Genomic DNA, 25,611 nt, shown 5'->3' on the forward strand with positions numbered 1-25,611 from the left:
TGCCCAGTCTCAGAACTTTGTGCTTGTGGGTGTTGGGGAGCCTCCCATCCAGACTCAGAACACAGAGCTTCCCATTCCCCGAGTGCTTACTCCATGCTAGGCACTGTGCCCACTGCTCTTTCCCTACGTTATCGCTTATTAGTCCTTCCAGCAATTGTGGGATTATCTTCATTCTTCCAAGTGATGAAAATGATGCTTTGCTGGCATCAGATAGTTGTCTAAGGAGCCAGAATTTGAACCCAGGCCCGAGTCCCAGAGACCAGTCTCATCTTCACTTGCATGCTCTAGTTCTCTCCTTGTTAGCTGACAGGCCTCTGGCACTTCAAGGAAGCACACTGTCCCTTTTGTGCCCACAGCGGACAATGAAAACAACATCGCCTCCAACCAGTCCCGATCGCCCCCTGCTGTCGTGGAGGAGAAGTGGAAGCCCCAAGCCCAGAGGAACAGCACCAACAACAGTAGGTCTTTCCCAGGCGGACACCAGGGACTGGAGGAAGTCTGCTCCAGCCCCTCCCGCTGCTTCTCTGCCCCCCTCCCCAACCCCGTACCTCCCATGGTGATGCAAGACCACGCATAACGGTTTACCAAGCACTTTCACACCTGAGACCTAGTTGATGGGAATTCCGACCTCACGGGATGGACAGAGGAGGCCTGGGGAGACCTGATCTCTTTGTGATCAGAGAACACAAATTCATGACAGAATCAGAATTAGAATTCACTCTCCACAATTTCTCTGGTCTGCTTTTTCCTGACACTGTGGCCTCAGGTATCTTATTCACTAACGCCTTCTGTATCAGAGGCTGTTTCTGTTTTGAGGAACAGGTTAGACTAGTTAGCTTCAGAGGTTGAGGTGAATGGCACATGCGGCAAATATTTGCACACATACCACTACCCTCTGTTCCCGTGCCCACGGCAGGCATTTCTAGTCAATCATAGAACTTCATGGCACGGCAGGCATTTCTAGTCAATCACAGAACTTCATTCCCGGGAGACTGTCTCATGTTAAAGACTTGCCACGACCATCGGTTCGCACACAAGATGAAATCACTTCGTAATTCCTAATACTAGATGCTTGAGTATTAGGCTGCTGCCAGACCAAGGAGCCTTGAATGCCAGGATTAATCACGCCTCTCTTTGTGTCCCCCCACCCCCCAGCCACGACCAGTGGTTTGACACCCAACAGCATGATCCCCGAGAAGGAGCGGCAGAACATCGCAGAGCGGCTGCTGCGGGTCATGTGCGCCGACCTGGGTGCTCTGAGCGTGGTGAGCGGGAAGGAGTTCCTGAAGCTGGCCCAGACGCTGGTGGACAGCGGCGCCCGCTACGGGGCCTTCTCGGTCACCGAGATCCTGGGCAACTTCAACACGCTGGCGCTGAAGCACCTGCCACGCATGTACAACCAGGTGAAGGTGAAGGTGACGTGTGCCTTGGGCAGCAACGCCTGCCTGGGCATCGGCGTGACCTGCCACTCACAGAGCGTCGGCCCCGACTCCTGCTACATCCTCACGGCATACCAGGCCGAGGGCAACCACATCAAGAGCTACGTGCTGGGCGTGAAGGGCGCGGACATTCGCGACAGCGGCGACCTGGTGCACCACTGGGTGCAGAACGTGCTGTCGGAGTTCGTGATGTCGGAGATCAGGACCGTGTACGTGACGGACTGCCGGGTAAGCGCATCCGCCTTCTCCAAGGCCGGCATGTGCCTGCGCTGCTCAGCCTGTGCCTTGAACTCGGTGGTGCAGAGCGTGCTGAGCAAGCGGACGCTGCAGGCCCGCAGCATGCACGAGGTCATCGAGCTGCTCAACGTGTGCGAGGACCTGGCGGGCTCTACTGGCCTCGCCAAGGAGACCTTCGGCTCGCTGGAGGAGACCTCGCCGCCGCCCTGCTGGAACTCGGTCACGGACTCGCTGCTGCTGGTGCACGAGCGCTACGAGCAGATCTGCGAGTTCTACAGCCGGGCCAAGAAGATGAACCTCATCCAGAGCCTCAACAAGCACCTGCTCAGCAACCTGGCCGCCATCCTGACGCCGGTGAAGCAGGCGGTCATCGAGCTGAGCAATGAGAGCCAGCCCACCCTGCAGCTGGTGCTCCCCACCTACGTCAGGCTGGAGAAGCTGTTCACGGCCAAGGCCAACGATGCGGGCACCGTGAGCAAGCTGTGCCACCTCTTCCTGGAGGCGCTCAAGGAGAACTTCAAGGTGCACCCAGCGCACAAGGTGGCCATGATCCTGGACCCGCAGCAGAAGCTGCGGCCCGTCCCCCCCTACCAGCACGAGGAGATCATCGGCAAGGTGTGCGAGCTCATCAATGAGGTCAAGGAGTCCTGGACTGAGGAGGCCGACTTCGAGCCCGCAGCCAAGAAGCCCCGCTCCGCCCCCGGAGAAAACCCTGCCACCCAGGAGGACGACCGGCTCGGGAAGAACGAAGTGTACGATTACCTGCAGGAGCCCCTCTTCCAGGCCACCCCCGATCTCTTCCAGTACTGGTCGTGCGTGACCCAAAAGCACACGAAACTCGCCAGGCTCGCCTTCTGGCTCCTCGCGGTGCCAGCCGTGGGGGCCAGGAGCGGGTGTGTAAATATGTGTGAACAAGCACTTCTCATCAAAAGGAGGCGACTGCTCAGTCCAGAAGATATGAACAAACTCATGTTTCTGAAATCCAACATGCTTTAAGACTTCCAGATTGAAAAAAAAAAATATGAAAGAGAAAAAGAAAAGAGAACGTTCAAAGAAGAAGGAAAAAACCCCACACAACACTGTCGCAAACAAAGAAGAGGAATTTAAGTTCTAAACACTGTGGACCTCATTATAAATGCCCCCTGGAAACTTAAGTGCTTTTTTTCAGTGTGAGTGTGCATGGGTGTGCACGGGCAGCTCTGTGCTCATCTGCGTGGCTGCCGAAGCGTTGCACACACGTGCACACACATACTCCCCTGGTGCATGCATGCGTGCCCCCTTGTGGGTGCGTGTGCATTAAACTGGGTGTGTCAGGAAAGCTGAGTGTTTGGGAAAGAGGGAAGACGCTTCACTTCCTTTTCTCAGTGAGGGGGCTTTAAAAGACTCCATTTTCAGGTGTGCAGATTGTACAAACTGATGTTGTGAAATGTTCAGGCAGCTGAGATCTGAAGTGACTTGACGCTCTCTGTCCTTCACCCTGTGGTCCCCCTACTGCCCGCCACCCCTGCCCCCAGTCTTCCTGACCCTATCACACCCCACTCCTCCCCAGCTGCCCTGCCGTGGATTCTCCAAACTGCATCAGATGGACAGCTTCTGCACTGGACTTTGTTCTCGTTCACCTTCAGGGCATTGAGCTGCTGCCTTTACGATACCCCTGGGTGTCAGGGGGCAGCCGCCTTAGAAACACACCTATCTATCTCCCCAAATCAGGAAAGGAGACTTTTAAGAATATAAAGCTGACCTTTTGCTTTTTAATATAAGAGAGGAAAAAAAAAGACATTTTCAAAGAAGTATTAAGATAACTGTCTCCACTCCTTAATAATTTTTTTCCTAACATTTTAGCAGTTTTTGCCTTTTTTTTTTTTCAAATTTGATTTAGACTCTGCTAGGAGGCACTGAATGTCTATAACTTATATTTTGGAGGGTTTTTTTGTGGGTTTTTTTTTTTTGATTGCCCTTTTTGTTCCTCGAGTCACACTGTAAACTAGCTCATCTCAGTGGTGTATTCAGTATCCTGAGGTTTTTATCAACCTTCCCTGTACAGTCCAGTTTTCCTGTATTTGAAAAAGCCAAGACCGTGAACTTGGCTGTGCTGTTTGGAGACCAGGAGAGGTGTTAGAGTCACAGGTCTCGCAGACGTGGGATTTGGTGGAAGCCACAGAGAAACATGTGGCTCAGGAGTGCTGACTGTGAGTGGAAGACCGCCCTCCTGGCTCGCTGCGTCTGGTTCTGCGAGTGTCTGACTTCTGTACCCAGAGTGCATTACACTACTTGCCGCGTCACTGACCCTTCCGGCTCAGCAGGGAATCCTGAGTTGATCCATGTTCGCATCCATCACACCTCAGACCCACAACCTCCTCTTCCTCCCCAGGACCCCTGAGATTCTGGGGGTTCCACTGCCCACGGCCCTGGGGGTCCCCCACATGAGCCTCAGCCCTCCTTCCAGGACGGTAGTTGAGCACGGTGCCTTGCGGGCCAAATGATGGATGTTTGAGGGTGGAATGGCATTAGGCCACATTCAACTTGATGCTGTGAAAGATGGTTTTAGGCTTTTCTTCCTCTGTGAGCGGTTTAGGTTCCACACACTTAGCCTAAATGCCAACAGGGTGACCCTTTCCCCTCTCAAGAGGTGGTTTTGTCAGGATCAGTGCTCAGCCTCCCACCCCACCTCTCAGTGAATATGTACTGGTGGTCCAGTATCCCCTCGGTGCCCACCATCGCGGGGGGCACCATTTGCAAAGGCACATTCTACCATCCTGGGGGGCTGACCAAGTCCACCATATCCCTCCTTAGTAATAAAACATTGTTCAACTGCGAGATACCTCGATTTCAAAAAGCACTGTACAACAGCCCTCCCCCGCCTCCCCGGTCCATGGCAGTAACGTTGGGGAAGTTAATTTAAAAACTCAAGGCTTAGGATCATGGACCAGAACACTGTCCCAGGTGCCAAGCCTGCTCAACTTGCCTCATGAGAACTAACCCTCCACATCTTGGACATACTGAAATGCATCCCAGAGGGTCGTTTCCACGTTCACTGCAGCAAGCCATGGTCTCAGGAACCACCATGCCATTTCCTCTCCTGGAGAAGTTCTGGGCACTTACTCCGCAACATTTCCAAGGGGTGTCACACCATCAGAAGAGCCTCTTATCTGCACTGGACAGTCACCTCGTGTCACGTTCTATAGTATATGGGAGCATTGACAGGCTATTTGATGAGACTTTGGGAGACCTTCCAGAAGGTGGCTGCAGGCTTGCTGATGGGTGAGATGCCTACAACCAAAGGCCTCCAGCCTTGCTGCCGGGGAGACCTGGCACTCTGAGCCACACAAGAGGGTGGAAGCTGCCTGTGTTGTGTAGTTGGTGGGAGTCAAGCCTCGGAGCCCATCCTCTCTCTGCTTTTGAGCGGGGAGCTGTGCTGGTCTTGCCTCATTTTAGGGGCCACTCCGCAAATCGGCATTTCACTGTGTTGCAAAGCCATCAGGACCAAGCCCAAGTATCAGCGTCCTTCTCCTTGGAACTCGGGGATGTCTGCCCTCCAGCATGAAATTTCTAGGAAGTCTTACTAAATTCCAGGTATCTAGTTAAACGTGTCACCTCCTGTTCTGTCCCTCCTTTCCACCTTGGTTCGATCCTTAGGGCTTGGCTTACTCTGCAGAGATGACGTGAGTGACACTCGGTTTCTGAAGGCTGTCTCCTGGGACTGCCTCATCCAGATAACGGGCATAAGGTCGCAGGTAGTCATTTCTCTCTTCCAGTCTTTCGTCCTTCAGACACTCTTGTTGCCAATAGGAAGGGCTGTACCAAGGTGCCCCGCCTCTGTCTGCTTTCTCACGCAGGCAGCTCGCCTACTGCAGATCCCCTTGCAGTGAACAGCTTAATAAAACCCAAAGATCTCACAGGCCTAGCCACTGGCCCCTTGTCTCCAGCAATATCCACCCTATCCAAATTCTAGCTCAGCCAAAGGATTGAGGTCGGCTCTTCCAGCTCATCTCCTGGTACCTGCCCTGACATGGACCTTCAGAAAGTTTCTGTCTTCTGCCTCCCCGTTCTGTGGCCACTGACCACTATGGGACTCTACAGCTCAAGGCGGTCAATTGCCTGCTGACTTGGACACAGTTTGCCAGAAGTGTGTGATTCCCAGGACATAAGGGGTCTTGCTGCTGACATGCGTGGACCCCAGCAAAGAGGCGAAGAAAACACACGTCCACTCTGCAGGGTTTTCCTGCCTCCTCTGAGGTCAGTCAGCTTCGCCACCATAGCCCAAGCCAAGGACCATAGCCTTATGGGTAGTGCCACAGATGTGGAGTAACCGCGGGGTCTCTGCTCCACTAAGCAGGCGTGCCATCCCAGTTGTCATGAATGGATGCCTGGACTTGGGCCAACATGGTTCTTCTTCCCTCTGCCCAGGTCCACCAGCCAGGCCTCCCTCCAGATGGTAGCTAGAGACCAGGAAACAGAGGGGCCATCAGATGAAGCTCCTTATGGCTACTCTTCATTTCAGGGTTCACGGCATAGAAAACCACCTACTGTGCCTGTGAGCGAGGACACTGCCATCACCCTGCCTGGCAGCTTCATGGTTGGCATCCAGGCTTTGGCTCTTGGCTGGGAAAAGGGTGCTGTGGTTTCCTGGTGAGGAGAGAGCAGTCCAGTGATGCAGGTGAGAAGTTCTGTGTCTCCCGATTTCTGGGAAGGACTCTCTCGGACATCAGCTCTGTAGGCTGGTGAGCCTCCTGTCCTTCAGCTTGCTCCTTTCTCTCCTGCACTTTCAAGAAACACCAGAGAAAAACTCTGCAAGGCATGTTTTCCACCGTGAAGCTGACCCTCTGCCCTTAGGGGTCACCCAGGCTCGTGCTTTAACCTGGACTAAACTCTTTGGAAAGTGGAAGCCCGAAGAGCTGTTGGGGATGCTGCAGGCACTCTGGGAGGCCACAGCTTCACGGGGAAGGTTTGGAACGAACCTGGGATGCCGACGGAGAAGGGAGGTCCCGTGAGGAATGACCCAGAAGGGGATAGTACTGGGATGTTGCCATGACGACGGGTGTGCTGGCAAAGATGGAGTGAGGAGCATCCAGGGCACAGCTGGAAGTCTCCTCCTGCCCGCATGGAGTTGGGGCAAGTTCATAGCTCTGCCCTTGCTGGGGAACAGCAGCAGCACCTCTGTGCCTGGGATGTACCTAGAGGAGGGCTTCTAGAAAGGCTGCTGGCTTAGATGAAACCAAGAGGCTAAGGAAGGCTCAGGCTGTCCCCTGGAGACAGTAGGTGGGCAGGGGGGCTCCTGTCTAGGCCCCACCGGCCCCGCCTCTGCCCACTCGTCACTGTGGCTAATGTTTGCTAGGCCAGTTATGGTGAACCAATGAGACAGTGTTTTCCCTCTTGCGTTTCCCCTCCCACTTCTCCCTTCTCTGGGTTTTTGGGAGGATCTTGTTGTAGTTGTTGTTTTCCTTCCTCTCTTGTTTGGGTTTGAGGATCGTAGTCCGTGGAGCCCCATCGTTCTCTAGAGGGGCCCTGTGGTTCTGTGCAGAGGCACCTGCTCCCGCTTTGCTGACGGTGAAGGGCATCGGGTTGCTATTTGTGTATTCACAGCCCCACCGCTGCCACCACCATGGGCGTTGCTTTAAAGATTCGACTCCGGTACCGAGAAGGATGTGCTAGGTCTGCAGTTGGGTGTCAGCATCAGGACCCACCAAGGCCTCCCCACCCACATGTCCCACCAGGCACCTTCGACTCTTCGAACCAAAGTTCCTTTTAGGGGCGCAGCCCAGCCTTGTCCGCAACCTCAGGGGCCTGGGATCCCTGTGGCTCTTCCTGAAGTCCAGGTTGGCAGAGACCATGGAGTCTGAGGCCAACCGGAAGGGGGGCTCTTCCCACAACCCAGGTGCCAGCCGGTCCCCGCCTAGGACCCTTCCCTCCCACCCAAACGGGGTCCCAGATGGGGTAGCCGGGTTCCAAAGCAGTGAGCGAGCTCGTGGACTGGCACAGGGCTGGAACTCGCCAGCCAGGAGACAGAGGGCCCCGCGGGGCTGCAAGCTCCCAGACCCACTGGACAGCGTGTCCAGGGCCATTCAGATTCCAAGCATCAGGAGGTCATTTTGTACAACCACCTGAAGCAGAGATATTTTTTAAAGAGCATAAATTATTTTCAGTTGTTCTCTGATGACCCTACCTTTTTTCCCCCCCATAACTTCATGTTGGTGATTCTTTCACATCAGGTAAATCTTATGAAAGCCTTGGTGCCCCCTCCCTCCCAGGCCCCACTCAGTAACCACGTGTGTGCACCCCCATCCTTTCTCAGTAGTTAAAGACGTTCTAGGCAATACCATGGGCACATCTGACTGTGTCTCTCTCTTCGAGTGCAAGAAACTCAAGTCATCTTAAAAAAATACAAAAAAAAAAAATTTACAAAAAAAAGAAACACACAAAAAAATATCTTTTTTAGGCCAGAGTTTTCTACAGGTATTAATGAATATTTTTCTTAATCCTTATAAGTTTTATGTGTTTAATATTTCTTAATACCGGTAGCATTAATTTATACTTTTGTAGCAACACAATATTTTTATAAACAGCCAGTGCTTGGCTCAAGTCTCCACAAGGGGTTTGTGCAGGGTTTTCTTGGGACCCTGTGTACCATGTACTGTATTTAAAAAAAAAAAAAAAGTTACCTAGTATCACCCTTGCTGTGTTAATTAACAAAAGACGTTGTTTGCGGTCTCCTGTGTCGTTGATGTGGATCCAACAGCTCTGCAAGGAGTCACGTTGCATGGGGGTTGAGTTGATGGTTCTTGTGATTTGTAAACCCCCGAGACCAAACTTGAGGGTTTATTTAGGGTTTTCTGTTTGTCCTTTGGGTTTTCGGTTTCATTTTGGTTTGGGTACCGTTTCTCCATTTATAGCCAAATCAGTTTTGTGGTGTTTAAAACTTTTACTGATGTCAAATGGAGGAAAGGAACAGAAAAAAAAAAAAAAATTTTTACAAAGTAATAAAATTTAAAACTGAGCTGTTTAAATGTTGCTGTTTTTACCTGTCTGTTCTTGTCCAAAAGTGGGACATTCCCAGGGTTAAGAGGAAGGGTCCACTTGGTTCCTTAAATCGCCAAAAGCCCCAGCCCAGAATTCAACACCCCCTACCCTCCTCCCCTGAATTCTTGCAACATTATTTCCCGGTTGGTTGATGCCAAGGCAAAAAGACATCCTTTTAATGGTTAGAGAGAATCAGTTGCTTAAATAAATGATTTCATGTCAGTGTTGTATTTATGGTTTTACAATAAAACGACCTTTAGGAAGATGGCAGTGCGTGGCGTTATTTCTTGGGCTTGGGGTTGGGCCGTGTCATCCAGGCAGGAGCAGGGCACTGGAGAGTTGTGATGGAGAGTAGAGATGGACAGAGGCAGACGTCGCCTGGGGGTGACGGAGCTGGAGTCCATCCTGAGGGGACATCGGATGAGGTCAGGGTGACCCTGGACACCAGAGCCGGGTCAGTGATAGCTGACAAATGAGGCCCAAGAGCACGTGGCCTCCGGGGCCTTGCTCTTGAGCGCTGGCCCGGAGGAGGAAGGGTGGCCCAGGCCCCAAGGAGCATACCAGGTTTGCCTGGACTGACGTCATTTATGTGATGTCGTGGGTTGTGTGTACCATCCGTTTTCTGAGGAAGGGTGCCCGTGGCTTTTGCCAAATTCCAGATGGCATCTGTGACTCTGAAGAATCAATGGGAGCTGTCAGAGACACATTCAAACCCTGTGTCTGGACACAACTGTCTCCAATGCGGTCCAGAGTGGAAAGCCTGCCTGGGTAGGGAAGGCACTCTCCACCCCAGGAGAGGTGCAGACAGAGCCCAGACACTACACTGCGGGCCTGCCAGGCAGCCAGGCCAGCTCCCTTAGGTGCCCTCCTCTCTCTACTTCTGAAGCTCTGAGCAGCGTCCCGATGCGGCGGCCCACCCAGGCTCCCCAGTGGCTTTCTTGCAGCGCCCCCTTTCCTAAACCTCCCTCCCCATTCGCTGACTGCTGAAACGCTGCCATGCTCTGAGCCAGCTCTCCACTCCTCCAGGACAGGTGACTGTCCTCCCTCACCTGCCCGGAGTTAGCGCAGCCGTCTCCTAGGTGAAGCGCACGCCCACGTTCCCCTTGACCTATGGTCGCTTGCACACCTTGAGCTCCTTCGCCCCCCGGCACTGGCCTCCCGGATCATGTGTGTGGAGTTCGAAGCGTCTGCGGAAGGGTGTCTGTCGAAGTGTCTGCGGAAGGGTGTCTGGCCCTGCCAAATTGCCCAGGGTGGCCATCACTCTAGCCAGGTTAAGAATCAGAGTCCTCCACGAGGGCCCATCCAGGGTGGACTCGCCCCGAGCCTCACGCCGCAGACAGGCTCATCGACGCTCAGCTTGGACAGTCGGACTGAAGGCAAGTCTGAGACAGTAGCGCCGCCAGAAGGCAGCTGTGGCCTGAGCCGGGAGCAGGGAAGGAGGGGTGACCGCTTCTCCTGAAGCAGACCTGCTGTTGCCAGAACAGCCAGCGCCTTGGGCTTCATCCCCGTCCTTAACCCGATACAGTCAGTGAAAGTAAAAGTGAAAGTCGCTCAGTCATGTCCGGCTCTGGGACCCCGTGGACTATACAGTCCATGGAATTCTCCAGGCCAGAATACTGCAGTGGGTAGTTTTTCCCTTCTCCAGTGGATCTTCCCAACCCAGGAATCGAACCGGGGCCTGCTGCATTGCAGGCGGATTTCTCTACCAACAGCTGTCAGAGCAGTCCCCAAAAGGGGTGCACTGCTGGGTGAGCTGAACAACTTCCCATCAACCAAATCGCAGGGGTCACAGCATGATGGGCTGTGAGTCTCAGCCAGCCTCCCAGAGGCACCAGCCCTGCCCTCAGAAGCCCCTTCTGGGGGAGTTTCCTGCTCAGCGTACCACGTGGACGTCCCAGAGCCGGTGGGTGAAGTTCAATCAAGGAGTTTCTATGGGCTCTGAAACAAAAGTCAGGAGTCTTGCTGGAGCAAAAAGACTCCCCCCGCAACCTCAGAATACCAGGATCCAGTAAGGCCAGGGCGTGGCCAGAGCCTTGGTATGGCTGAGGGGCCAGCCTCTGGATTTTAAAATCAAAAAACACATTTTTCTGAGTAGCCACGTTTATGTTGTAGAAGAGATGAATGTGACCTGTGTCTTAAAGAGAAAATTTAAGATGAGATGGTTTAAGAATCAAACAGGTGGGGCTTCTCTGGTGGCTAAGCAGTCAAGAATCTGCCTGCCAGGGCCAGAGACACGGGTTCAAGCCCCAATCTGGAGAGAGCCCACATGCCTCCGAGGAGCTAAAGGCCGTGCACCACAGCTTTTGGGCCTGTGCTCTAGAGCCTGGAGGCTGCACTACGGAGCCTGCATGAGCAACTGCGGAAACCCAAGGGCCCTAGAGCCCGTGCTCCTCGACAACAGAAGCCACCGCAGTGAGAAGCCCATGCGCTGTGACTTAGTCGCCCCCGCTCGCTGCAACTAGAGCAAAGCCAGGGCAGCAACAAAGACCCAGCACAGCCAAAAAAAACAAATAAAAAGCATAGGTCATCGCAGCGTTTGGCTGGGAATGCTTCTGGTGCCTTCTGAGATAAGGGGACTCCTGACTGGAGGAGTCCCCTGAGGTGGTAAGACCAGATCCAAGGGAATTTTTTGTAGAGAAAGTTTTAGCAAGTATTGTGGAGACATGTCTCCAGAACCAGGCAGGGTGGCAGCAGGGGCTGGTGACCCTCAAGGGCGGCTCCATGTAAACGGGCCATGTCAGCTCAGTGGAACTGCACAATCTTAACCACTAGACTGCTGGGGAAGTCCCCAAGAGGTCCATTTTTAAATGGTGAATTCAGAACTGTGAAAGATACCTTATGAGCCCAAAACTCCCATACACCAGCTGAGCTGAGGGTGGCTGACCCATCTGTGGCTGGCATCTTCTGCTTTAGGCATTTGTCCTTTGGGTCACTTCAAAATATCCCTCTTCAGAGTGGTACCTTCAGACTGATGCAGATGGTGGCCCCAGTGTATGAGGCGTGCATGGAGGGGGCAGGTATAGCTAGACGCAGGACGTGAGGACATTCGTGAGTTGCAGCCTGGAGAGCCTCTTGGCTTCTCCCAGTGTCCCCATCCCCAACTCCAGCCACTTCTGTCAAGAGAGAGTCCCAGCTACGCCCACAAATGCTGTCCTCAGAACAGTCCTCTCTGTTGGAACCTAGAAGCCCCAGGCTCAAGGCTTTGAAGAAAATAAGAGGGAGGAATCTCTTATGTGATCTGATCAAGAGGGCTGCAGAGCTGTCTCTACCCAGAATCCTTGCCTCTGGGTTTGTCCCCTCCACCGGAGATGTGCAGTGCCCACCCTTCTCTCTTCCTGAGGGTCTCTTAATCCAGTGGGCTAATGGTGTGAAAGGGACTCTGGACCAAGCGAGCCGCCAGCCCTTAGCATGCTGTTCACCCCATGGAGAACAGATGCCGTCTCTGCCTAGGTTTCTGCTGCCGGGGTCAGCGTTCCATTTCAGCACACATGAAGCTGGGGTTTTTCTGCTCTCTCAGCAGCAGCAGTCCTCAGGGCTCTGAGCAGATGGAGCTAGCAAGAGGTGTTTATGAATCTGATGTTTGTAGATCTGGTCTGTGTGAGCTGGAGGCTCCTGGAGTCCTGTGCTTGGACCAAGTTGGTGCCCAAGCCATGCTGGACAGCCTACCCGCTCTCTTCCTCCAGGGAGGAGAAGGAGAAGCTGGGCTAGACCCGGGACTTGCAGCTGTGGTCCAGGGCCAGATGGTTGTCCTGGACACAATGAAAAGGGCAATGAATATTCTCCTTCCGGGGCCAAGGGCCAGAGTGAGGATGGCAGGAGATGGGATCTCCAGGGCCCTTGTGGAGGAACAGCCTAAGGCTTTCTAACCCCGGCAGCTACAGCTGGCAATACGGCTGTGAACAAAGCAAAAGGCTGCAGGGGTGGGTGGGTGGGGGTTCCTTGTGGCCAAGGGCAGGGGAATTCTTTCAGGCACTTGTGGGCATTTACCCGAACCCCCTGGGCACACACTAGGCATGGTAATTTCTTCTGACCCTGGGCCACTGATGATCTCTGCCAAACATCTCTGGGAAACAAGTATCCAGAGCTGCTCCCTCTTTTCTATCCTGGATTTATTAAAACAAAACAAAATAATCCCATTTTATACAGAACTGCGATTTATGTTTTGTAATTTGCATAGCCAATTTCATGTCCTGAAGATGGCTCTATTACATTTCCCATACACACATTTTTCATTTCTGGGGAAAGTTCATGCCCCCTCCCCAGCTGGTCTCCTCCTCCCTTCCCCCCAATCTCATTATACTTCGTGATGAACAGTCAGGACATGGAATTCCAGGAGTCTACAATTCGGTTTTTATTGGAACCTGCAGCAGGGCTCTGGGGCAGACTCTGACCCTCCCACTTCCTGCTGCCTTGTGGACTTCTGGCCTGTGGACCGGTCAGTTGGAGAAGCGCAGCAACTCCTCATCCGCTGTGGACACAGAGAGGCTCAGGGAGTAGGTGTGGGGTCACCCAAGGGCCTGTGGTTGGGGGCGGTCAGGGCATGGGGATGCCTCATGGAGGAGGGAAGACAGCTCGGACTGAGTTCGAGCCTGAGCCTGAGGCCAGAAACTTCTGCTTGCGGGGTGACTTGGTAACTCCAAGATGCATTCCACAGGATGACCTGTTTTTTTGCCTCTGATTTACTTTAGGCACCATTTTTCCGGTGGGGAGATAAGGCACGTAAATCTTCAATGGCTGCGGCTTCTTGGAATGCTATTCTTGTTACCATCGCAGCATTGCCTCTGTTACTAGTACTGGCTGCTGCTAGATGGGTATGAACCAGGCAAGGCACCGTGCCGCCTAGGAAGTGGGTCCTTTGTGCCACTTTACAGAAGAGAAAACTGAGACTTAAATTGGTACAGTCCACGGGATCACAAAGAGGTGGACATGACTGAGCACGCAAGCACTGTAACAGGGACAGAGTAGATTGAGAAGATCCAGCGGTCTGAGCCTTCGGGAAGCAGTGACTGGAAGTATTTGAATCATTTGAGTAACGATGTGGCCAGCCCGAATGTGGCACTGAATGCCAGGATTGGAGCCCGCCTCTGCCCTACTCAACCCCACCCTCCCTGCTCAGGCCAGCACCTCCCCAGGTGCCCCATCCCAGCTGGGGTAAAATTGGGCTTGGCCCCATTTTACAGGTGGGAAACTGAGAGAGTGGGTGTGCTGGTCATCAGTACAGAGTCCAGAACTCAGCTCTCCAGATCCCTACCAGGGCTCCCCAACCAGGATTCTGGTGGCCCCTCAGCCCCGCCCGGCGTTGTGGGGCCTCCTACCTTCACCAGGAATGCCACAGTACTCCTTGCACTCCTTCTCCGAGTAAAATTGGTTGCCATTGCCCTTGCAGCCCCCATAGCTGAAGCGGACGCACTTCCCCTTGACAGCATCAAATGCCCAGAGCTCCATGTAGGCTCGGCATGGCCCCTGGACTATGGGGAGGTTACAGGCCTCTGCGGAGTGGGTGGGAGGCACAGAGCATTAGAAAACCTCGTGATCGCTGACCTGAGATACCCGGCAGGGACCCTACTCACCTGGAACACCTAGACCTCTTCCTATAGATTGAGAAACCAGCCCCCTAGAAGACATATGTGCCGAGGGTCACCCACACCCAAGTGCTCAATTCCTATGCCTTCAGGAAACCGGCCCTGGAATCCCACCACCGGAGCAGCCTCTGTTAGCTACCTGTTCAGTGGGCAGGTGGTCTGTTGGGAGGACAGGAGTGACCAGTACAGGGGAGGCGGAAGTGGGGTGGCACTCACCCACAGTCCGGCAGGTCTGCAGACACTCCTTCTCCGAGAGGAAGTTGTTGCCATTCCCCATGCAGCCGCCATATAAGAAGGTCTCACAGGCCATGGACGTACCGTTATAGAAATACCTCTTGAACAGCCCCAGGCAAGGCCCTTGTGAGTAGTCCAGCTGGCAGGAATCTGTGGAGGGGCAGAACAGCAGTGCTCGCTGAGTGCTGACTGTGTGCCTGTCACCAGGCTGGACACTTCAAAGGGGAATCACCTCATTTAGTTTTCATCTCTGCATTAAGAGGAATCATTCTCAGCCCGTTTTAAAGATAAGGAAATTGACTCCCTGAGAGGCAAAGAGATTTCCTCAGGGTTACCTAGAGCTGAGATTCCAAGTCATATTTGTTGGACTCCAAAAACCCATGCCATAATATGAGGTGTTACCAGTGGCCCAGAGACCAAGCATCCGGCTTTGGTCTTGTCTGCCCTACAGCTCTGTAAAGACAGTGGTTGAGGCTACATTCACCAGCATGCATGCTGGCAGCCTGACCTCTCTGCCCGATGTCCCAACCCTGTGCCTTTGCCCTCATCATTCCTGCCCCTGGAATGCTAGAATGCCTTCCTCCATAAACCATAAATGGACATAACGTGAATTCTCCTTCATCCAGGAAGTCCTCCTTGATCACTTCTCCCCTCCCTCTTCTGAGCTCCCTCAACTCTTTAGCTTACTCTCCTCTTTCAAGTCCCTTATTTTCTTCCTTGACTACCTCCTCTACTAGACCAGAAGATGTGTTTGTCTCCATGATCCCAGTGCTCAGCAGAGGGTCTGGGGGGTGATGCAGGGTCAGGGTTCAATGTTTGCTGAAAGAGTTGAAGAGTGATTGGTCTATCAACTACAGAGTATTCTCACATACTTTTCCATGTGTCCCCACAAGAGCCTTTGAGATCAGCTCAACAGGCTGTTATCCCATTGTACAGATGAGAAAACCAAGGCCAGGAGGCCACGAAGTAAAACAGACAGGCCAAGAACTTGCTTCTCATCATGGAGCTGAACGTTTCTAAGCTCAGGGACCATGGCTTGTGATCCCCTCTCTCAACAATGTCTGGCACGGGGCAGAGGACGGGATTTGCCTTTTCTAGGCTTTCGCTTCATTCTAGTAGAAGAATAAAAAGACTTCATGGTCATGAGGGCAGCTGGAGTGAACCAGCTGTGGGCCCTTCCTCTCTCGAGTGTGGCAGAAGGGGGGTTAAAAAAAACAGGGAGTGATCCTCACCTGCTTTCTTGCTGAAATTAGTTACTGGTTGTCCATCCCCAGAGCCTTCCTCTTCCTGGGTCAGCACAGCCCGCCGAGCCCTCTGGGGGAAAAAACAGGAGAAGCTATTTCAGGGACCTAGCCACAGTTGTTCCCCTGGACCCTGGGAATGTAAAAGCCATTTGCTCTGAGGATCAAGGTGTAGACAGAAACACAGCTACTAGACTGATGAATGGCCTGTTTTTCCCAAAGCATCGGGCTTTCCGTGGCACGAGTGGTAAGGAATCCGCCTGCCAATTCAAGAGACAAGGGTTCAGTCTCTAGGTCAAGAAGATCCCTTGGAGGAGGGCATGGCAACCCATTCTACTATTCTTGCCTGGAGAATCCCATGGACAGAGGAGCCTGGCAAGCTACAGTCCATAGGGTCGAAAAAGTTGGACACAACTTCGAAACCAAACAACAAAAACAACTGGCTAAAACAGATGAGGCAGGAGACAGATAAAAAGAAGCAGAACAGAAACTATCCAGACCAACTTCAGAAATCTCATTCAAGGTTGAAGGAAACAGGAGGATATTCTCAAACAGGGAAGAATTCCAGGATTCAAATATTCAAAACTTCCTCAAACACAGCAGTTTGTGAAGAAATGGCATTAAGAGATTAATAGGAATAATAACTCAGGAATGGTGAAGCTGTGTTGTATTCACTAGGAGAGAATGTAGAATCCATTAAAATATAGAGCTATTACTAAATGTCTGGGAATTGCAGAGATAGAACAGAATGGGAATGGTATCAATCTGGACAGAGTAAAAGAAAAAGGGAGAAGGAGATAGAACACATGAGAGTAAAGATGTCTGTCTGCCAAGTCCCAGAGACAAAAGACACCCTCTGAAAGTGTTTACTTACATTTAAAGTCGTTCAGTCGTGTCCGACTCTTCATGACCCAGTGGACTATACAGTCCATGGAATTCTCCAGGCCACAATACTGGAGTGGGTAGCCTTTCCCTTCTCCAGGGGATTTTCCCAACCCAGAGACTGAACCCAGGTCTCCCGCATTGCAGGCGGATTCTTTACCAGCTGAGCCATAAGGGAAGCCCAACCTTGACTTAGAGCATTCTTTAAGAAATTAACCTCTTGGCAAGGAGAAATATTTATTTGAAGATTTTTTTTTAAACCTTCAAACTTCAGATTTTTTTTAAACAACAATGAATGCCTTTTCAAATTTAGGAATAGCATCTGGAATGCAATTCCATTTAATACCAGCATATCTAAATCTGTGCATCTGTCTATCCAACTTTCCTTACATCTGCCCCTCTCCAGGTGTATACAGGTCAAGATTTCTGGAATAATGTGAATGCTCAGAGTTTGTAGGTGGTGGAATTTTTCAAAACTTGTTTTTTATACTTTTTATACTGCATTGTTTTAATTCTTTATAATGAGAGTATGTTAGCTTTATAGTAGCAATGGTAATTTTTCTTAAAAAATAGGGAAGTGGTACAGCCACTATGGAGAACAGTGTGGAGAGTCCTTAAAAAACCAGAAATAGAACTGCCATATGACCCAGCAATCCTACTGCTGGGCATACACACTGAGGAAACCAGAAGGGAAAGAGACACGTGTGCCCCAATGTTCATCACAGCACTGTTTACAGTAGCCAGGACATGGAAGCAACCTAGGTGTCCATCAGCAGATGAATAGATAAGAAAGCTGTGGTACATATACACAATGGAGTATTACTCAGCCATTAAAAAGAATACATTTGAATCAGTTCTAATGAGGTGGATGAAACTGGAGCCTATTATACAGAGTAAAGTAAGTCAGAAAGAAAAAGACCAATACAGTATAATAATGCATATATATGGAATTTAGAAAGATGGTAATGATGACCCTATATGCGAGACAGCAAAAGAGACACAGATGTATAGAACAGTCTTTTGGACTCTGTGGGAGAGGGCGAGGGTGGGATGATTTGAGAGAATAGCATTGAAACATGTATATTATCATATGTGAAATAGATCCCCAGTCCAGGTTTGATGCATGAGACCGGGTGCTCAGGGCTGGTGCACTGGGATGACCCAGAGGGATAGGATGGGGAAGGAGGTGGGATGGGGAGTTCAGGATGGGGAACACATGTACACCCATGGCTGATTCATGTCAATGTATGGCAAAAACCACTACAATATTGTAAAGTAATTAGCCTCCAATTAAAATAAATTAATTAATTAAAAAAATAAGGAAGCAAAGAAATATGTTACCAGTGTGAATTCTATGCAGAAGTAGGACATTATTGTTCTTTTTTGCTTTCCTTCAGTTTTAAAAATTTTCTTCAGTTGCATGCAACAAATTCTCTTCTCATTTTTATTCTATTACAAATATTTTCTAATCTTCCTTGTTATGGCTTCTTAGATACACTCATCATTTAAAAGTGAACATCTAATTTCCAAATACATGGGATTTTGTTTAAAGTATCTTTAATATTAATCTCTCGTTTTGATACTAGTTTCTCATTTAAATGCTTTCTTCTCTGTAGTCACCCTCTGTGTTTCTTTTTAGTCTAACTTTATTGAGGCTTTCGATGGCGAAGTCAAAGATTTCTCTTGGTAAATGTCACATTGCACTTGAAAACGTGGATTATTTTCAAGTGTCTTTCAATATTGATTTCTAACATAATTCCACAGTGATGAGAACAGACTCTGTATGATTTCAACATCTTCAGACCATGAAATTTTTGCATTTCGTCTTCTGTCCCTGGATATGTTCCAGTGTCTCCTAGTTTATAGTCTATGGGAACTTGAATAGAATTTGTATTCTGCTGTTGTGTGAAAACTATATAAATCTTAATTATGTTGAATTGGTTTTCAGTGCTTTTCAGGTCTACTATCTCCTTCTACTTCCCTGTATATTCATTCTATTAATTTTTGAAAGTTTGATATTGAAACTCCAACTAATAACCTTAATTTATCTATTTAAAAAAATAATTGTAATATATAGTGGAACATATGAAACTTTGTTCTGTATTTTCCAAGTCCCTTGTATATATGTTATATACTTTCATAATCAAAAAAGTAAAGATTAAAATGAAAAAAATTTCAAAAATATGTTTCTAAAATAAATATATGTATTTTTACACACACACACACATATATAGACACAACAGTAGACTAAATTAGTATATATAATTTCCAAATAATCAGAGAAAGAATGAAGGCTTAATCAATATGGCAAAAGGCAGGAAAATTAAACAGAAGGAAGCCCCCCAAATCAAAAGTCAGCATAGGAGAGGCATTGGCTTGAGAAGCTGCTTGCTCTCGGGTTTGCTGTTTTTCAGAGCTCAACTGACTTTATTTTCATCTATCGAGTGTTGAGTATCTTTATCTCATTATTGAGTCTGTCACTGCTTTAGGCACTTTTCTAACATGTCACTGGATTCCAGCACCTGGAAGGTAAAGGTAATTACTCCATGCCACAGACGAGGAAAGGGACATCCGCACGGGGCAGCAACTAGCCCCATGCAGAACTGAGACTGAGCCCAGGTGGGTCTGACTTGCCCATCGCCGCCTTCTCTCCGCAACCTCACCCATCGGCACGGCAGAGGAGCCTAAGTGGACAGGGTGGGGCTGGGCTGGGGGAACAGAGGTGCTCACCGAGAGTGGAGTGGGCACTGGATCCTGCTCTCCAGGGACACATTCACCTGAGTCAGAGGACAGGAGAGAGAGGGAGTAAGACCCAGATAGGCTTTGCTTCTTCCGAAGAACTAGTGGCCATGCGGCGGGTGGGCCCCCTCGCTGGGACCTGTCCCGTGCATCAGCCCACCGCGGGGACGGCTCCACCTGCGTGGCTTGCTGGAGGTCATCGCTGGAAACTCGACCGGCTGGTGGCTACACCGCTGTCTCCACCTCTATCGTCCCCACCCCCTCCCCTCCACCAGCGTTCCAAGGCTGACATCTATCCAGCACTTACTAGAAACCACGTATGGTGCTACTGTATTTAATGCCTTTATCTCACTGACCCCTCACAGCAGCTTCTAAGGGGGGGACATTATTATCCCCATTTTACAGATGAGGAAATCAGGCTCTGAAAGCCGCCAGAAGCCGCCCAGTTGAGTTTGAAGCTCGGTGCTCTAACTTCTACCCTCTATTACCTCCCAAGAGGCAGCCCTGGATTCTGGCTATCACGGCACTTGGCAGGCGGCAGCAGAGTGAATGCTGAACTGGCTCTAGCCTCAGCTCTGCCAGGTACACGCCGGCTGACTTGGAACAAGTCCAGGGACCCAGAGTGCCTTTTCTATAAAGAGAGGAGGGGAACCATAGCCCAGTTTACCTCAAAGGGTGGTGGGACAGACCCAGGGGCTGGGGGGACGTGCTCTGGGGGCCACAGAGGACAAGGAGGGGACAGAAATGTGAGAGGGGGTGGGGTGCCGTTACCTCTGTCAGGCATTGTGAAGATGGCATCTTCGGGGATGCCCACACCCAGGGCCACCTCCCTGAATTTCTCCAGCAGGCTTTCCCGAAGCTGCGGCTCACGTCCTGCAAGTGGGAGTCAGGGGAGATGCCTAGAACCACAGGGCCCAGGGCTGCCAGGGCCTGGCATTATTTTGCCCAGGGACTTTCATTTCAGGGACATTTGAGACCTATTGACTCAACTGGGTCTCTTCAGTACCCTTACAGAAAGCTCAGCTCCAGAAGAGGAGGAGGAGCCTTCCCAGACTCCCCATTCCAGGTCTCCCAGATCTCCACCCAGCACAAGAGTGGTTCTTTAAGGGCCCAGAGATGCTAGAATTTTCTGGAAATTTTGAGTTCAAAAGAAGAGGCTTAAACCTCAAATGGGAGACTGAGCTCTGCCTTCTACAGGGAGAGTAAATGTTTTCACCTTTTCTGTAACTGGAGTTTTGTTGGAAGGAAAAAGCAAAACTCCCTGCACTTCCCCACTTCATTTCCCCAAATGACAGGTCTCCTCCCACCCCCAGCTCCGGGCCTTTACCATAGAGCTTGGCAGTAATGGTGGGTCCATGGCGACGGCTTAATTTCTTGGTCAGAAAAATGGCATACTCATCGTAGTTGGTGTGGACCACATAGGACTCCATGGTGATATTCCATTCTGCATGGAAGATGAAGGAAGACAAAAAGATCAGTGGTCAGAAGGCTTCTATCCTGAGACCCTTCACCTATTCACCCACGTATCATCTATTCATCAATCCTTCTGTCCACCCATCCTTTGCATATATTCATTTATCTATTCGTCCATCTTCACTCTCTCTCTCCATCCATCTCCTCCATAGATTCATCATTAATTCATCCACCATCATTTCATCCGTCCATCCTCTCCATATATCAGTCCATAAATACATCCATTTTCCTTCCTTCCTTCCCTCCCTCTTTCCTTCTTTCTTTCCTCCATCTGTTAGCCCATCAGTTTATCTATTTAATGATTGATTACTCAACTAATCTACCATCTTACATATATTCACTTACCATTTTTTAATTCTCTCACTCATTTATTTATCCAACCATTCATCTATAGAAACATTAAAGCTCTGACACATTTATTTGATGCATAGAGCAAATTCAATAAACATTTGCTGGATTAATGATAAATTCATGTCCACATGTGTCTATCCCTTAGCACCATACACTCTGTACATGGTAGATGCTTAGCAAATTTTTATCAGTTGATTGCAGATGCCTAACAGGAAGAGTGAGGAAATCTTGATGTTATCCTCAGCATTCAGAACCATCACTTGAATTCAGTAATGTTTTCAGCTCATCACTTAAAACCAGCACTTGATGAGCGTGTACATGGGTGGGGCAAGGGTCATGGGGGTAGGGGCTAGAGAGAGAAAGAGAAAGAAGGAGTGAGAGAAGGAGGGGGGAATTTGGAGGGAGGCTAGATGACATTGCAGAAAAATGGGAGGAATGGCTATAGGGGCAGAGAGGAAGAGAGCTTAAGATGTCAGGCATTTTTTTTAGTGAAGGAGAGAACTGTGGGTGTCCCCTTTGACTCAACTTACTGGCTTTGTGATAGAGAAACTTCCCATCAGTGCTTGTTTTCTCATAAGTACCAGAGATCGATTCACAGACACCTTTCCTGGAAATGAACAAACCAAAATGAAGATAGTATCTGGTAGAGACCATTGTCCTGACACCCCGCTCTCCTGTAAGGTCCTTCCAAATACAGGGTTGGTTTTTTTTTTTTGGTTTTTTTTTTTTTGTAATTTGGAAAGTAACATTTCCAAATATCTGGTTTAGTTCTCACACCAGTCCTGAGAGACACCTGTTTCACAGAAGAGAGCAGAGGGACTGAGGGAAGAAAGGAGCTAACTGATGCTATCTTCTTGGTAAACCCAGCACTAAAAATCAGCACAGTATATGTATACGCCAGGAAATCAGAACGATTTATTAACACATTAAGTCATTTATTACTTTCTGTCTCTCTTGCCCCACTTTCCTCATCTGAGAAATGGGGATAATGATAGTTTCTACCTCATATGGTGGTTGAGAGCATCAAATGAGATATTTTATGCTGAGAGCTTAGAGTAAGTACTATGCACACATTAGCTACTATCTTTACCAGCTGAGTTACCAGGGAAGCCCATTATTGTTATAATGATGATCATTTATCTTATTGATATTTAACGAGCATCATCTATGTGCCAAGCACTGTGCCACAGGCTGGGGATACGCAGAAAGGCAGGGGAGACCCTGTCCCATCATGGAGCATTGGATTCTAAAACCCAGTGAGGGGGGTGGGCAGGCCAGAGGCAGATGCAGTCGGTGTGGTTACTGCCACATGGGGGGAAGCAGGGGTACTCAGGGAGCACAAAAGAAGGCCTGTAACCTGAACCTGGATGGGTGGAGGGAGTCAGAGAGGCCTTCCTGGAGGAGGCAACAAAGAACCTGAGTCCTGAAGGATCCATAGGAATTAGCGCAGGAAGTGGGGAGAGTTTTTCTAGGTAGAAGAAATATTTGATGCAAAGTCCCAGAGGATGGAGGGTTCCAGAAACTGAAAGAAGATCCAGCTAGGTGGGTCAGAGAGTATGTAGGTGTGTGGGGAAGGGAACAGTGAGCGCTTGGGAGTCACAGAGGGCTAGAAAGCTATGTTGAAGGAGTTGAACTTTATCTCAAGGGCAATAGGGAAGGAACTCTGGAAAGGTTTAAGCAGATTTGAGTTTCTGAAAGGCCTTTCTGGTTGCGAGGTGATGAATGGTTGCGAGGATGGAAAGTTGGAGGTTAGAGGTGGGGAGAAATGTAGAGAGGCTACTGTAGATAACAGTAGGAAAGAAAGCTGAAGGTGACTTGGTCCAGGGCAGTGAAGAGGGAAGAAGTAAACAGGCCGGAGGGAATAAGGAAGAGCAGGGACAAGGCTGGATGGTGGACCGAACATTCGTGGCAGAGGAAAGAAGAGTCTAGGACATGCACCTACCACCCAGCTTTCCAGGTTGTGTAGAAATGCCTTACTGAGCTAATGGAAGCCCAGGGGGCAAGAGTAGATCGGGAAACAGGCAGAGTGTTGGGGGCGTTGCCCTTGGGGTGTAGATGGGACAGTTAGAACGGGCTGCCCTGGCGGTGGGAAGCAGAGAAGTCTGGCCCTCAGGAGTGAGTCCTGGCTGGAAGTAGAGACCTGCTACTTTCCAGGACAGGGTGGAGGCTGAAGCCAGGGTTGGGGTGGGGGAAGGGGTGGGTCCCAGTCCTCTAACCCCATCCCCACTCACCGCCTGTGAGTGTTGGTGACGCTGATCTCCTTGCTCGTCGGCCCTGCTTTCAACACCACTGTGCTCATGGTCATCTTCTCCTTGAACCTCTTCAGCCATGGGCAGGTAGAGCCCACGGCCACATTGAACCACTTCCCATAGATCTAGGAGACAGCCACAAGCCCTAAGGATCTGGACCTGGACAAGACTGGGAGGGCATCTGTCCCCCTCCCCCCTCTCAATGACGTCTCCTCCTAAGTGATCATGTCTCACAGGTAACTGGAGGCTACAAGGCTTCCAGGGAGGATGGAGCTCTGCTGATGGAGCTCCAGACATCATGGCTGGCTTAGGAGGGAGACAGCAGGCAGACCCCTCCCCACCAGCTGGCAGAGGGCCTGACTGCTGAGATGCAGGCTTTGGGCTGCTCACTGGACAGGGTCCAAATCTCCATGCCCCAAGGTCACCATCAACCATTGCTCCCCAAGAGCAGGAGTCCCGTCTCTTACTCCTCCAGGGGTGCTCACCACCTTGCACACAGCCCATACCTCTGTGTTAGAAAGTAACTCCTTTCCCTAAGCTGAGCCTGACCCAGGATGAGCCTGCCGCTTCTAGAAAGAGCCCTTAGGTGTCTGCAGACCCTTCGTCATCCCAGACCACCAGAGACCTGTTCCTCATGCCCTGCTCCCCACAACCCTTCCTCATCCCTAAACGTAAACAAAATCCATACTGCGGCTACAAAGGTCAGAAGGAACCTGGGGTGGTGGTGGAGGAACAGGCTTTGCTCAAGGTCACCCAGCGATTCGGGCAGAGCCGGGGCTGGACGGCAGCCTCCCCCCGCACAGCGCCCTGCCCAGGCCGCTTAGTCCCACCAGCCTGATTTCTGTCCTGCTCCTCTTCTCCCCATGATCCTACAGGTAGGGCAGAGGGCCCAGGATGGGCTAACAGAGATGTTGCGGCAGAGGTGAGTAGTTAAAGGATGAAGGGATGCAGGTTAGGGGGTGGGCAGAAGAGTCACACAAAGCTGGGCACTGTCGGGGGGAGGCGCTGCAGGGGCAGCAGGACTTGGTCGGCACCAGCCTTCCCTGCTGCTGCTGAGTCGCTTCAGTCGTGTCCGACTCTGTGCGACCCTATAGACAGCAGCCCACCAGGCCCCGCCGTCCCTGGGATTCTCCAGGCAAGAACACTGGAGTGGGTTGCTATTTCCTTCTCCAATGCATGAAAGTGAAAAGTGAAAGTGAAGTCGCTCAGTCGTGTCTGACTCTTAGCGACCCCATGGACTGCAGCCTACAGGCTCCTCCGTCCATGGGAGTTTCCAGGCAAGAGTACTGGAGTGGGGTGCCATTGCCTTCTCTGAGAAGCCTTCTCTGGGTGGGTTCTAATCGGAGCACAATTTGCCATGGAGCCCAACAGTACAGGTTCAGACTTCAGGATCTTTGACTCAGAGTGGCAGCCCAGAGTTCCACGAAAGGGTGAGTGCAGAGGTGCAGCTTCAATGAAGTCCTGACAGTCTGAGCAGCAGAAAGGGCCCTGAGGGACCCACACCTGGAGTTCCAGATGCAGAGACTGAGACCCCAAGGCACATGGGACTTGCCCCTTCCTGCCAGCAAGGCCCAGCCGCTCAGACACCCTGCCATCACCGCCAGAGACACCAGCCTTACCCTAGACAGGTCGAAGTTCTCCTGCACTTGAATGTCATCGGGCAATGTGGGCACGGAGCTGGCGTTTACCGCCAGGCAGGCAGTCAGTAACAACAGCAGGCCGCTGAGACTCCACATGGCTCTGGTTCCTCTGTCTGGGGTGTCACTCACAGGCTTGGCTGGTCTGGGGATGGAAGAGCCACCAGCTCCCTGCTCGAGGCAGCTACAGACTGGGGCTGGGGAAGGGGTCTGCGGCTGTAGGTGACCTTGCTGTTTGCCCTGCTCGGCGAGGACCAATCAGAGACCCAAGGCCAGGGCCAATCGATCCCTTTTAGTACCCTGTCCAGGGTCACAGTCCCCAGGGGCCAGGGTATTTGTTTCAGAGGAGCCACTGGCCAAATGCAACCTGGCCTGGGTGTAGCTGGACGCTGGGTTCAGGCATCACAAGGGCTTCCCCAGAAACTCCTCGCCTGTCCCAGGCATGATGGGAGAGGCGGGCAGCCCAAGCCCTTCCTGCTGAGTCATTCCACCTGTGAGCCAGGAGGACAAGCCCGACTGGCCTGTTTCCC

The 25,611-nt window shown here is 51.0% G+C and overlaps 2 protein-coding genes across 23 annotated transcripts in view; one reads left to right on the forward strand and one right to left on the reverse strand.

Moving 5' to 3' along the window:
• ZNF618 (zinc finger protein 618) overlaps window positions 1-8,956 on the forward strand; it is a 204,947-nt gene extending 195,991 nt beyond the window's left edge. For all 20 annotated transcript variants that reach the window (XM_025282288.3, XM_044940493.2, XM_044940490.2 and 17 more), the window contains 2 exons: window positions 357-458; window positions 1,156-8,956. In XM_025282288.3, the coding sequence (XP_025138073.2) occupies window positions 357-458; window positions 1,156-2,672 (1,619 nt within the window). In that variant the 3' untranslated portion in view covers window positions 2,673-8,956. The remainder of the gene's footprint in view (window positions 1-356; window positions 459-1,155) is intronic.
• Window positions 8,957-9,259: 303 nt separating this feature from the next.
• Window positions 9,260-25,416, reverse strand: LOC102389669 (alpha-1-microglobulin/bikunin precursor). 3 transcript variants are annotated; one of them, XM_006061222.3, is made up of 10 exons: window positions 25,064-25,356; window positions 23,427-23,569; window positions 21,726-21,802; window positions 20,699-20,815; window positions 20,143-20,244; window positions 19,363-19,409; window positions 15,742-15,823; window positions 14,492-14,659; window positions 14,009-14,182; window positions 13,021-13,161 (listed from the first exon to the last, which is right to left on the reverse strand). In XM_006061222.3, exons 1-10 carry the CDS (start codon window positions 25,178-25,180, stop codon window positions 13,130-13,132), a joined length of 1,059 nt encoding a protein of 352 aa, XP_006061284.1. In that variant the 5' UTR covers window positions 25,181-25,356; the 3' UTR covers window positions 13,021-13,129. The 3 variants fall into 3 exon arrangements, with proteins under 3 accessions (XP_025138093.2, XP_006061284.1, XP_025138094.2); XM_025282308.2 differs by lacking the exons at window positions 13,021-13,161; window positions 14,009-14,182 and adding an exon at window positions 9,260-9,367 and having other exon boundaries at window positions 14,415-14,659; window positions 25,064-25,416; XM_025282309.2 differs by lacking the exons at window positions 13,021-13,161; window positions 14,009-14,182 and adding an exon at window positions 14,245-14,307 and having other exon boundaries at window positions 14,415-14,659; window positions 25,064-25,413.
• Between the last annotated feature and the right edge of the window lie 195 nt (window positions 25,417-25,611).

This window comes from Bubalus bubalis, chromosome 3 (genome assembly GCF_019923935.1).
Source record: "Bubalus bubalis isolate 160015118507 breed Murrah chromosome 3, NDDB_SH_1, whole genome shotgun sequence".
Taxonomy (NCBI): Eukaryota; Metazoa; Chordata; class Mammalia; order Artiodactyla; family Bovidae; genus Bubalus; species Bubalus bubalis.